This window comes from Gymnoscopelus braueri (assembly GCF_963280865.1).
Source record: "Gymnoscopelus braueri genome assembly, chromosome: 22".
In the NCBI taxonomy this organism is placed as follows: domain Eukaryota; kingdom Metazoa; phylum Chordata; class Actinopteri; order Myctophiformes; family Myctophidae; genus Gymnoscopelus; species Gymnoscopelus braueri.
In genome coordinates this window covers 46279151-46293770 of record NC_137624.1, presented here as the reverse complement: position 1 = coordinate 46293770, position 14620 = coordinate 46279151, and the positions used below count along the sequence as shown (strand labels likewise).

Genomic DNA, 14620 nt, shown 5'->3' with positions numbered 1-14620 from the left:
TTACACCCAGTGCCAATTGTCTATGTAATCCTGGGCACTACCTTCCCTCTGCCAACCTAGGGAGGCCAGGGCCGAGCTCATGCCTCCTTCAATGCATGAGAGCCAACTGACCTTCTTGTCACCTGACAGGGGAGAGTTTCCCTGGTTGGACGTAGTGTGTGGAAGGAACACGTTATTCCAATCAGTTCCTTTCCCCTTCATCAGGCGCCCCGGCTGGCCAGGGGGAGGCGGTATAGTGACCAGGATTACTGCATGTTTTTGTGAGGGTACCTACCCTAGGAGACACGGGGAGAACATGCAAACTCCACACAGAAAGGCCCTTTCGCCAACCCCACCTAGGGTATGGGCACTGATGACGTGGAGGAGAGAACACGCCCCCAGCGCCCACAGCGTCCCCTGCGGGAATCGAACCCAGGACCTTCTAGCTGTGAGGCGACTGCGCTACCGACTGCGCCACCGTGCCCCATCGGTCGGTCTTTTCATAGATCTATTTCGCTACGATGGGTGTTACGAGAGCCCCAGGGCGCTCGTAACAAACTGCTGCGTAGGACAGCACTCAGGGCTACGCCTCTCCCAGGAGTAGGAGGAGTAGGATACGTTCATGCTGTTTCCCCAATGTAGTTTTAGCAGACATTTAACGCCGTGGACTTGGGAACCTACGACGATGTTGTTTCCTGAAGCCAGTTTAGATGGCACGTAGGGCACAACCAGCTGCTACTAATGAGGGTAGAGCGTAGGTTTCGCCGGGTCCCAGCTGTGTAGGAGGCTCTTACGCAAGCTGCGTAGGCTACGCATGACCTGAAATCTACGTGCCTGCTAAGGTACTGCGCAGCCTGTGTGGACGCACGTAAGACCCGTCGTAGGACCTGCGCAGCATCTCTGCGCAGCATCTCTGCGCAGCATCTCTGCGCAGCATCTCTGCGCAGCATCTCTACGAATCTCTTTGGGAAACGCGGCCAATATTCATTGCACCTCAACGCACAGCAACTGGTAGATAACAACAGTAAAACAGATGTAATTGCCTACACCAGTAGTTCTCAAACTTTTTGAAAGTCCAGTTTTTAAGTCTCAATATGTTGAAATAAGTTTTTTAAAAAGTAACATATTTTCCATTCAGTGACAGTTGTGCTAGTCAAAATTCTTCCTTAATTTGGTTTAAAGCTTTACAGAGCAACATGTTCACATACATCTGTCAACTATAAAGAAAAACACTGGACTGCACTACAGTGCTTTTAGTGTAAATTAAAGAAAAACTGTCTTAGTTACAACTTCAGACAAGACAACTGGTATGGTACTGGTAGACAATACTGTAGCCTACTTCAAGTATTTTCTTTGAGCAGAAGTAAACAGTTAAACAACAACAAGTGCTTTTAACACTAGTGTGAATTAAAGACACAAACAGGCTCAGAACTTAAGACAACTGGTCTAGTAGACCAGTTGTCACACACACACACACACACACACACACACACACACACACACACACACACACACACACACACACACACACACACACACACACACACACACACACACACACACACTAAATTGGAGTTGCTTTGGACAGACGTGGACAAACGCTTCCCCCCGGCACACAACGTGCACTTCACGTGTACATTCTTTCCTTTCCTTTCAATAAAGGTGAAGTAGTGCTTGTACCGCCAATTTGTTAAAGCCATCTTGTCGGATTGCTCGTGACTCGCCATCTCTTCTCTACTGGTCTGGTTGTTAAAGTTAGTTTGTTTGTGTGTGCGCCGCGCTGGGTTTGTGTGTAAAAAATACCCATGAAGATATAAATACCAAGGATTCGTCAGTGATGTTATGTCACATGTCACTGCTTAAACAGCGTCGAGTCCGTGTTACTTCCTGGTTGCGTAACAGCAAAAAGTAAGAGACATCACTGTCGTATCCTTGGTATTTTTTCTAACCGTGTCATGTTTGCAGCAGGAGGAGCAGCATCCCCAGCCTGTAGTAGCACTGCGCACACACACACACACACACACACACACACACACACACACACACACACACACACACACACACACACACACACACACACACACACACACACACACACACACACACACACTGTCAGGCGGCCCGTGGTAACAGAAAGCTTGTGGACGCTTGACATAGTAACGGAGCACATTTCATTGTCAGTAACGGTAACGGCGTTGTAACGATGGAAATTGTAATTAATTAGATTACCCGCTACTGAAAAGAATAACGGCGTTACCTAGGTAACGCTGTTTATTTAAACACCGTTATGTCCAACACTGCATCTACACCTTTAATCTTTTCACTAAGAAGGCTCACAACGTGTTGCATTCAGAATATAGATGCTGGGGGGTTCACATGGTTCAGAATATAGATGCTGGGGGGTTCACATGGTTCAGAATATAGATGCTGGGGGGTTCACATGGTTCAGAATATAGATGCTGGGGGGTTCACATGGTTCAGAATATAGATGCTGGGGGGTTCACATGGTTCAGAATATAGATGCTGGGGGGTTCATGTGGTTCAGAATATAGATGCTGGGGGGTTCACATGGTTCAGAATATAGATGCTGGGGGGTTCATGTGGTTCAGAATATAGATGCTGGGGGGTTCATGTGGTTCAGAATATAGATGCTGGGGGGTTCACATGGTTCAGAATATAGATGCTGGGGGGTTCATGTGGTTCAGAATATAGATGCTGGGGGGTTCATGTGGTTCAGAATATAGATGCTGGGGGGTTCACATGGTTCAGAATATAGATGCTGGGGGGTTCACATGGTTCAGAATATAGATGCTGGGGGGTTCACATGGTTCAGAATATAGATGCTGGGGGGTTCACATGGTTCAGAATATAGATGCTGGGGGGTTCACATGGTTCAGAATATAGATGCTGGGGGGTTCACATGGTTCAGAATATAGATGCTGGGGGGTTCACATGGTTCAGAATATAGATGCTGGGGGGTTCACATGGTTCAGAATATAGATGCTGGGGGGTTCACATGGTTCAGAATATAGATGCTGGGGGGTTCACATGGTTCAGAATATAGATGCTGGGGGGTTCACATGGTTCAGAATATAGATGCTGGGGGGTTCACATGGTTCAGAATATAGATGCTGGGGGGTTCATGTGGTTAAATTACATTTTATTACAGGGAGAAAACTGTAAATGTTTAACCTCTACCTTTCTGACTAAATATTATTTGTGGTGTTGTTCTCAGGTGGACGTATGGAGAGTTCTTCAGCAGTGTTGTGTTCATTATTAGTCATAATGTTAATAATAGTTATAATAGTAATAATCCTCCTATAATTTGACTAACCTCTGTCTGTCTGTCTGTCTGTCTTGGGTCGTGTCTTGGTCTGTGCCCGATCAAACTGCGCATGCATCGCATCCAATCCAGCCGCGACACACTGTTGCCCGTGTGTGTGTGTGTGTGCGCAGGCGCGCACACGCTGGCTCTGTGTGTGCGCATGCGTCGCATCTACAGCCCCACAGCGTTACACTGTTGCACACACAGAACACTCGCCTCCGCGGCCGTGTATGCACGTTGGGGAGGCACGTGTCAAAATGTACATTATTTGTGTTCGCGCGACGGCCGCGTATGTGTGTTAGCTCTGGCCGCATGAGGGTGTGTGCCTGTGCGTGTGCGTGTGCGTGTGTGTGTGTGCTCGCGACGGGTTGCGCGCGTGTGTGTGTTGGCGACGGGGGACGGCTCCGGTGGGGGGGCCGCAACGGGACACACGAGAGGAGGGGGGGGGCCCACGGGACGGGACGCGCAACAGGACGTGCAATAACCCCACGTTTGCAACTACTTTTGCCTGCGCACCTCACCGGTATGGTCTAGTAGTTATAATAGTAATAATATTGTGTTGTTTTCAGGTGGACGTATGGAGAGTTCTTCAGCAGGTATCGGGTTCTGATGAAGAGGGCTGACCTCTCTGTTGGAGACAAGAAGCTGGTGTGTAAGAATCTGCTGGAGACACTGGTGAAGGTGAGAGACTTCAATCCGTGTGTGTGTGTGTGTGTGTGTGTGTGTGTGTGTGTGTGTGTGTGTGTGTGTGTGTGTGTGTGTGTGTGTGTGTGTGTGTGTGTGTGTGTGTGTGTGTGTGTGTGTGTGTGTGTGTGTTGAACCAATGCAAAGTATAAGCCCATTCAATCCACTGAGTGCCACTCTACGAGCTTGTAGATCTGCTATTTTCTTTAAATCGTGAAAATGTGTAAAAATCTTTGAATATATAGCAAACATTTGTAAGTCAAATCTTTGCTTTTGGGGGGGTCTCTGTAACAACATGTTTTTGAGATGGGGGCGTAAATCCTGAGTTAAAAACAAGAAAAAAAAATATGTTGCTATATCAGTGGTTCTCAAACTTTTTCATGTCAAGGACCCCCAAAATGATATGTATATGGCCGCGGACCCCCATCTAGAAATTATTTTTTTCCAAGGGACCCCCTTCAAAATATATATATATATATTCAAAAGTTTGCACAAATTTTCCATTTTATTCAAAAATAGCAGATCTACAAGCTCAGAGCGCGGCACTCTGTCTACAAATGTCGTCTAAACCTTAACCGTTTTTTGAAAAAACTTATGTTGCTATAATATCAGTTGTATATCTGGTATTTTTTTAATAGCCGAAATAAATCTTAAAATAACCCAGATGAGTTTCCTGGTCTTAAAGGGTTAACTGAATAACGACAGCGGGTTCTCTTTTTCCTTGTTTTCCTCTTTTTTTTATAACTCAGGATCCAGACAAGTACCAGTTCGGTAAGACCAAGATCTTCTTCCGGGCGGGGCAGGTAGCCTACCTGGAGAAACTGAGGGCCGACAAGTTCCGCTCGGCCTGCATCCTCATCCAGACCACGGTCCGAGGCTGGCTGCACCGCGTCCGCTACGCCAAGATCTACAAGACCGCCGTGACCCTGCAGAGATACGGACGGGGATACCTGGCCCGCAGGTAGGATCTATACGTCTATAAGATATACAAGTCTATGAGATCTATAAGTCTGCTGTGACCCTGCAGCGATACGGACGAGGATGCCTGGTTATGTGTAAAGCAGGGATGTCAAACATACGGCCCGCTAACTAGTTTAATCCGGCCCGCGAGATGATTTTGCAAAGCATAAAAAAAAAAAATCAAATTTTTTTTTTTGCCAAAAATGTTTTAATTGTTTTTTGGCCAAGTCTACACCTGCAACCACACGTAACTTCCACTTTCCTCTTCTTCTTCCTCGTCTTTGTATTGGTATTGTTTGTGTTGGAGCGCCTCAGTGCGGCTGCAGAGTTCATGTGCAACCTCTTCCAGAGAGAGACACTAGAAACTCTGCTGGAGACACAAAACAAACTGTGCAGACTTGGCCCTTTGAAATAACATGTATTTTGGCACAAAAAAATAAAAAAAAGTTCTTAACAGTAATCGATTAATTAATCGGTAAGGCCTAACGGTAACCGGTTAATAAAATGTCTCCATTTGGCCATCCCTATTTGTGAAGTTTACATTTTCAGAATGTGCTTGTACTAACTAAGACTAAGTAAAGTAAACAAAGAAAACTATCTGAAGTTGTTGTTATTGTTATTATTAGTTATTATGCCATGATTTTACCGGTCCGGTACCGGTCCGGCCCTCTGGCCCTCGGCCCTCCTCCATGTGGCCCCTGAGCTAAAATGAGTTTGCCATCCCTGGTGTAAAGTGTCTCTCGTGGTCAGACTGTTGTCTCCCACAATGTTCAAATGTTTGCGTTCATACAGTCTGGGACTCAGAAGCTCTGATCATGATTAGAATATAAAGCGGATATGAAGCCTCCTCCTCATTTCCGTTTGGTCTTTACAGTCACGCACATTTATCCTGATATAAATACAAATCATCAGTATATTTAGCTTGATGCTGAGCAGAAATGGAAGTTAAAAAATGAAATGTAAAGATATTTTAAAATATACTTTTGTGAACGGAAGTGCCCGTTTCCTCTCTCAGATTTGGGGAGGTGTAGTTCCACACTCTATACAGTAGCATTCAGAGAAATCATAAATCAAATAAAGCAAACTTTTCACCCCTTCGGGGCTCAGTGTCATTAATGGTCCATGCGAATTCCCCTCACGCGCTCTGCGTGGGTTTCCAGTCCATGAACGGTCCGTTAATACATCGGGTCCTAGGTTGCCTACAACAGAAACATATAACCATTAGACTCCGAGTTATACAACACCAGGTAATGAGGAGGAGAATAAGTGGGGGTTCGCTTACCGCCTGTGCACCTGTCTGGTCAGCGTGGAGAGTCAGGCCATACTGAGGCAGAGACGGTGCTTTTGGTTTGTTTGTGCGCTCCCCAGCTGGGCGACGCAGGTGCGCTCACTTCAGGCTGATTCCACCATAGATATATATATAAAGGCTACTAGGCTAGATGACTCACCCGCGCTGCTGGCCAATGGAGTACGACGTTGCCACATGGCGGCCATCTTGCGACAGTCATTCATAACATTATGTCTATGGTGCATGTACTATTGAAATAACCATAACCGATTTTCAAACGGTTTGGTGTGTTGTAAACACCAAAGATGTAGTTATGATACTGCATACTTAATGTTATTTAAAAAAAAAACATGATTATAATTATAAGTATGCAGTATCATAACTACATTTGGTGTTTACAACACACCAAACCGTTTGAAAACCGGATGAAAATTGAGCACGCTATGGTTATTTCAATAGTACATGCACCATAGACATAATGTTATGAATGACTGTCGCAAGATGGCCGCGGTTGAGCTACGCTTGCGACGCCCCCTTGAGCCATCTAGCCTTTATATATATATCTATGGATTCCACAGATAGACGGGCAGGTAGCGCCCGTCCATGACGCAGCCCAGCTGGGGGCGGGGCCTGGCTGGTCGCGCACCGTCTCTGTCCCACTGACTCTCCCCGTTGAGGTGCTTACCTGGCAGGCGGTTGCCTAGCGACACCCACAATATGTATTACAATATTTCATCTATGTTTCATAGGTATGCAGAGCACCTGCGTCAGACGCATGCAGCCATCATCTGCCAGAAGCACTACCGCATGGTGAGAGACAGACGGGCTTTTCTGAGGGTGAGACGGGCTGTGGTCACCATGCAGGCCTACACCAGAGGCATGTACACACGACGCATCTACCAAGAGGTACTACACACAGTTACACACTACATAAACAATACATACACATGTACACACGACGCATCTACCAAGAGGTACTACACACAGTTACACACTACATAAACAATACATACACATGTACACACGACGCATCTACCAGGAGGTACTACACACAGTTACACACCACATACACAATACATACACATGTACACACGACGCATCTACCAGGAGGTACTACACACAGTTACACACTACATACACAATACATACACATGTACACACGACGCATCTACCAGGAGGTACTACACACAGTTACACACTACATAAACAATACATACACATGTACACACGACGCATCTACCAGGAGGTACTACACACAGTTACACACCACATACACAATACATACACATGTACACACGACGCATCTACCAAGAGGTACTACACACAGTTACACACTACATACACAATACATACACATGTACACACGACGCATCTACCAAGAGGTACTACACACAGTTACACACTGCATAAACAATACATACACATGTACACACGACGCATCTACCAGGAGGTACTACACACAGTTACACACCACATACACAATACATACACATGTACACACGACGCATCTACCAAGAGGTACTACACACAGTTACACACTACATAAACAATACATACACATGTACACACGACGCATCTACCAGGAGGTACTACACACAGTTACACACTGCATAAACAATACATACACATGTACACACGACGCATCTACCAAGAGGTACTACACACAGTTACACACCACATAAACAATACATACACAATGTACACACGACGCATCTACCAGGAGGTACTTCTAAGAACTATTAGAATCACATTCTTCATTTGTTTTGTAGTATTGCAACACTTTTTTTAAGGAAAACTGTGTCTGTGTGAGTACCTAGACACTCCTTCATAAAGACAGACTCAGATTTCATTAAAAATGACACAATATTAAAACGGCTACAAAACACATTTTAAATACCGAAGCATACATAGTATCACTCCAAGAGAGGCACCATCACTTCTTTTTGTCTTATCATCTATTCATTGCTCTGAAAAGTAAACACATTTAAACATAGGCGGAGTTTCACATTAGCCCTGGGGGGGGGCACAGGCGCGCGTGCATGTGAAATTTTCGGGTTTTCCGCGGGTTTGATACTCTTTTTTTGGGGGGGTTTGTGACTTTAATTAGGTTACTTTGGTTAATTCAGTACAAGCGCAAATTTTCAGGTTTTCTGCGGGTTTGTTACTCTTTTTTTGGGGGGGGGGGGGTTGTGACTTTAATTCGGTTACTTTGGTTAATTAATTCAGTACAAAACATTTACTCCATAAAGTGTACAGTAGTCAGTAGATCCGACTCCCAACTACTGCGCAACAGTGCGCGTCTTAAACATAGTGGCAAACACAAAGGGAATAGAAAAGAAAGACCACACAACATATTGCTGCTCCACCAGACCACGTTTACTGTACCAAATAAAACAATACAAATACAATGTATGGACTCTTTTATTATACCATATACAATATTATACCATATACAATACAGCGACTCAGAACAGTTACAGACCACCACCATCTGTCACACATACAGTATATAGGTATTAGTATACATACATACAGTAGTTTATCATACACATCAGCGCACAACTAAGCACAGCCTAATGACCAAATGATTACGCACAGCGCGCAGCCGCGCGCACACAGTATCCTCTGTAATAATGCTGACTTGTCTTCTTACCTAGTGTAGAAGTAAACACCTTTTTTTGCGTCCATCATATATGTCCACCATCTTCTCAGGTGACAGCTTTGCTGTTATGTCATCCTCAATGTTCAGAATAGCAAGTGAGGAAAACCTTGTATCTCCCATTGTTGACCGCGGCCAATTTCGAATTCTCCTCATGGCAGAGAAACTCCTCTCTGTGGTGGCAGATCCAATGGGCAGAGTCAGTGCCAACTGTAGCATCTTGTACAGATTCGGATAGCTGTCCTTTGTAACAGTATTTTTAAGATGATCAAGTGAAACAGGAGTGTCACAAGAGGCTTTGACAAGATCCATCTCTGCTCCAACAAGGACAGGGTGAATTTTCAGTGGCTGTGCGTATTTTTCTAGGAGAGGTTCTATTCCATTTTTGTCACATTTAAACACTGCTCCACATGCCTGTGCAAGTTCTATTGACTCAGCCGTGAATCGCCTGTCCAGTTCGTTGATGAGGGTATCCAGTACAGGGAAATATAGGTGTTGGCGAAGTCCAGGTGTGTGTGTGTGTGTGTGTGTCACCCTCTGACACTGTCACAGTCACTTCAGTGGCACTTTCATCTGTTTCTCTTTGGCCCAAAGTAGATGTAATCAGGAAACTGTCGAGGGAGGTGGGGGGTCTTGTGGTCCGTTTTAGTTTGGCTGCAGTGGGTGTGGGGCCAGGAGTTTGAGTTGTGGGGCCAGGAGTTTGAGTTGCATCATCCCCAGGTACAGACAGGTTGTTGTCCTGGCAGAACTTTTTCACTGATTCCCACACTTCGCTCCATGTATCGGAGCGAAATCTCGCCTCTGAGATTTGAAGTGTGCTTTCAGATTGGTAGTGAGCGCAGCAGCTTCGGAGAGTGTGGAGTTGGTGGACTGCAGGGCCTTGTGCGTAACATGGATCACACGCAGTATGTCCTCAAATACAATGAGACATGTAATGAATGACATTCTTGTCATGTGGTCATAAAGGCCACTGGTATCAACAGACCATCTTCCTCCCTCATCATTAATTTCTTTGAGGCACCCTGTAATAGCAGAGTAGTGGGTTTTAACTGAATGCACAGCTCTCCACTTGCATGCCCATCTTGTCTCACTAGGCTGTACAATTTCTGTTTCTTTCATGTGCAGCGATTTTTGGACTTCAATAAATCTGTGGTGATTTTACGGTTGTGCAAATACATTGTACAGTTTATCGATAACGTTTAGGAATGTTTTCACACTGTGGTTGACATTGCAACACTCCACAAGCACCAGATTTAGTTTGTGTGCCAAGCAGTGTATGTACGTAAGGGTACGTCTCTTTGATGCACTGCTGCACGGCTGAAATGTGACCCGACATTACGGAGGCACCGTCGTAACTCTGAGCAACAATTGGGATGTTTTTGAGACTACCCATCTCCAGTCCTGTGTTTATAGCGTCCACAATCCCAGCTGCATCGCGAGATGCTGAACAGTCAATAAAACACACAAAACGCTCCTTGATTTCAAGCTGCTCTGCATATCTTAAACAAACTGACAATTGTTCAGTTTTGGAAGACCTGGCCTCGTCTGCCATAATAGAAAAAAACCCAGTATCCTGCACTGTTTCTGCAATTTCTGCATAAACCAAGTTTGCACATATTCCAATTATTTCGTTCTGAAAATCTGGGCTTGTAGAATTAAAATAATTTGACTGCATGCTTGCAAAATCTTTATCATACTTAGAATAGAAGCTGCACACCTCAAGAAAGTTGCCCCTTGAGTCTGACTCCTTTCCCTCCCTGTGGCCACGGAAAGGCAATCCAAGTTTAGACAATAGCCTAGTAATATCAACAACTTTGCACAGATAAGATCTGTTCTTCTCAACTGTAGCTTTATGACTTTCTGATAGTTTAGCTGCAATAGAGCCTGAAGATGCACTCCTTTTAAAGTTCTCCCATTTAATCGTGCAGCTCTTATGGGCCTCTTATGGGCCTTGCATATTGCTTTGTCCAGTTTAGTGGCCAGTTTTTTCCAGTCACTCACTCCCTTACGAAATGAATCCTCCACGCTGCAGTCATTCTGGAAATGCCGGCATGCAAAACAAAAGACAGCATCCTTTCTCACCGAATACTCCATCCAGGCATGCTTCTTGTAATAACAAGTAGAAAATGATCGTTTGTTTTTTCCAATGATCTTTGAGGGGAATTCTGATAAAATCGGCTGCTTGGGACCGCATTGTTTTTCCCCAAGATCATCCACCAATGGCCCCGGACACGGTGCAGGTTGTTCTGCCGGTGGAGAGGCTGCTCTCTCCGGCTCTGCAGGGGAACTCGACGCCGCTGCTGCGGTGGGGGGGCTCGTTGTTGTTTGCACCGGCTGCTGGTGGCTGGGGTCAGGCGGCCGCGGTTCTTGTGTTGTTGTTGCATTGTCAGAATTTGGACGCTTCATGAATCGACGGATATCCATGTTTATTTGCTGAGTTTAAATGAATGATCAATTACGCTGGCTACAGGTAACAGTGACACATGAGGGAGGAACCAGGAAGAGCCTAGGGTCACAGTCACAGCAAGGTACCTGCTGGCTGCTGTAAGAGTCATTGTCTCCGCCAGGCCGAAGGCATGGCGAGAGAGTATGTTTTACCCCTTGTCCGTCCGTCCGTGTGTGTGTGTGTGTGTGTGTGTGTCCGTCCGTCTGTCACCAGCTAATCTCCGGCACCGTTGGCCCGGTCGCTCCGAAACTGTGCACACACACTCCCTGGATGCCAATTCAGAACCTATGCCCCAAATATTTCACATGGGCCTGTTATAGCGCCACCAGGAGGCCGATTTTTGTCAAAACCCATTTTTTTGGGCGGTGTAGCCGCCCCTATATGTGAGGTTGGGACATTGACATTTGCTGCACTGTGATTGGCCACCCATTGTACCCCCCTAACCCTGCACTGTGATTGGCCACCCATTGTACACCCCTAACCCCTACACATTCAATGCAAACATTGACATTTGCTGCACTGTGATTGGCCACCCATTATACCGCCCTAACCCTGCACTGTGATTGGCCACCCATTGTACACCCCTAACCCCTACACATTCAATGCAAATCTATACTTTTCTTTAAGTGAGCTTCCATCACTGTGAAGACCACTAGCTGCACTGTGATTGGCTGACTCTATTGGCTGACTCTATTCAGCACTGTGATTGGCTAGCGAGACACATGACACATGTGCATAGTCCTATAAATAGGTCTATGCATTGTTTTTTTTTAAGTGAGTCATGGGTCTGTGATGACCACACCGCCCACTTCACACTGGGTGTGATTTTTGGGCGGTGAAACCGCCCCTATATGTGAGGTTTGGATATTTGCACACCAAATCCTGCGCTGTGATTGGCCACAAATGTACCCCCCTAACACGGTGCATAGCCTGCACCGTGATTGGCCAATCACAGTCTATTCAGGACTGTGATTGGCTAGGGAAACATGACACATGTGCATAGCCCTATAAATAGGACCATAACTTAAAAAAACCCATAAATTTGTTTTTTTAAAGTTATGGTTTCTTCCATCACTTCTTCCATCACTTCTTCCATCACTTCTTCCATCACTTCTTCCATCACTGTGATGACCACTGTGACCACACCGCCCACTTCACACTGGGTGTGATTTTTATATTACTCCTACAAATTTTATCCAAACGTCATGCAAATCGGTACACAGTATCTCTATAGTCATGTGATCAACACGGTTCTGTCCGATTTCCCATATTCCATCCTCATTGCCTAAGGTTGGCTTCCAAAGTTTGCAGGATTGGTCCGTTTTGAACAAAAAGCCTCAAAGTATACACACAGCTTGCGATTTCCGTGAAATTTCACACGCACATTCCCACTAGGCCGAGGAAGAAATGCCACCCTTCTCACATCGGCCTGTTATAGCGCCACCAGCAGGTCTAATTTAGCAAAACACATTTTTGGAACAAAATGCCTCAAATCATGAATGCAGTGTCAATGCAAGAATAAATGGCACGGTTGGCACCCTTTTCACATTGGCCTATTATAGCCCCACCAGGAGACCAGAATAACGTACCTGACCTGGCGGAGACCTGTGCTCCGAGGAGCACTTTTTCTAGTTACGAAAATCATGTCACATGAGTCAGTTTCTATAAGAGTATAAGAAACAACCAAGCAGTAGTTCTTTATTAAGCCCTTTAGGGTGTTCTGTTTGGAGGTTGTAATAGAAATGTATCTCGATCCTCACCTCTTTTTAAGGGCTTTACTGCCTCAATACCCTGATGTCCCCATGTCCGCATTAAAAAGTCTAGCCACAGGCCATTTTTCATCCTTGTTTCTAATATGACTTTTATGTTCTGAAACTCTAACTTTAAGTTCTCTTTTGGTTTTACCCATGTAACACAGGCCACAAGGGCATTTGAGCAGATAAACCACAAACTTAGTTTTACAGGTGATGATGCTTTTAACATTATTTTTTTTACCTGAATGTGGTTGTAAAACATGATTACCTCTGATCATTGCATTGCAATGAACACAGTTAAAACATGATTACCTCTGATCATTGCATTGCAATGAACACAGTTAAAACTTGATTACCTCTGATCATTGCATTACAATGAACACAGTTAAAACATGATTACCTCTGATCATTGCATTACAATGAACACAGTTAAAACATGATTACCTCTGATCATTGCATTACAATGAACACAGTTAAAACACGGGAAGTTGCCCGTAGGCAAAACGGACATAAAATGTTGTGGTGGAACATTACAGTCTGCTCTCACTAAAGAATCCCTTTTTGGCACGTTTGTGCGCAAAGATGGGGGCTCCTTGAATACATGACCCACATTAGATCACTTGATAACACGTACCAACGTTTTTTAACAGCATTCTTAATGTCAGTACATAAAGGGGAATAAGTTCTGGACAAAACTATCTTAGACTCCCCTGCACGAGCATGCTGAGGGGTTAGTAAGCTAGACCTCTCTTTCTCTCCAGCTCTCTCTAAGTTAGAACTAAGCACTTTGTCACTGTAACCTTTAGTTTTGAAACGTTCACACAAATCCTTCGCTTGCCTCTCGAAAGCACTGTCAGAACTACAGATTCTTTTAAAGCACTGTCAGAACTACAGATTATTTTAAAGCACTGTCAGAACTACATATTATTTTAAAGCACTGCCAGAACTACATATTATTTTAAAGCACTGCCAGAACTACAGATTCTTTTAAAGCACTGTCAGAACTACAGATTCTCTTTAACCCTGAAGGTGATAACTAGAACAATGTAAATAATTGTTTCTATCAGTTTGTTTTCTGTAGACACAAGTTGTTATCTTATCTACATCTCTCTGTACCAATATATCCAAGAACGACACCGATTCTCTGCTAAACTCCAAAGTGAATGATATAGACCGTCGGCATTCTAGAATTAATATAAACTTTAAACTCCTCCAACTGTTCAACTGACACAAAAAATGGAAAAAAAATGTCATCAATATATCTGAACCAACATTTTAACCAAGAAGAAAAATGATTGTTATTGTACACAAAGTCAAACTCAAATTTACCCATGCTTACCCCTTGACACTGTAAATAATATGAGTTTTCAAATTTGAAATAATTCTTGTTTAACACAAGTTGAGTCAGATCAGTTAGAAAGTCAGTAGGGGGAATTTGAGGCTCTCTCTCGTTCAAGAAATAAGTTAAGGGCCTCCATCCCTTCTCTATGAGGAATATTACTGTACAAGCAAGTCAGTCCATAGT

At 44.5% G+C, this 14620-nt stretch overlaps 1 protein-coding gene across 1 annotated transcript in view; it reads left to right on the top strand.

The window, feature by feature from the left end:
- Positions 1-14620, top strand: part of myo5b (myosin VB) — a gene marked incomplete at its 3' end in the record, with an annotated part of 94509 nt that overhangs the window by 54857 nt on the left and 25032 nt on the right. The window contains exons 19-21 of the mRNA XM_080420416.1: positions 3874-3985; positions 4738-4949; positions 6986-7142. Coding sequence (XP_080276542.1) covers positions 3874-3985; positions 4738-4949; positions 6986-7142 — 481 coding nt within the window. The remainder of the gene's footprint in view (positions 1-3873; positions 3986-4737; positions 4950-6985; positions 7143-14620) is intronic.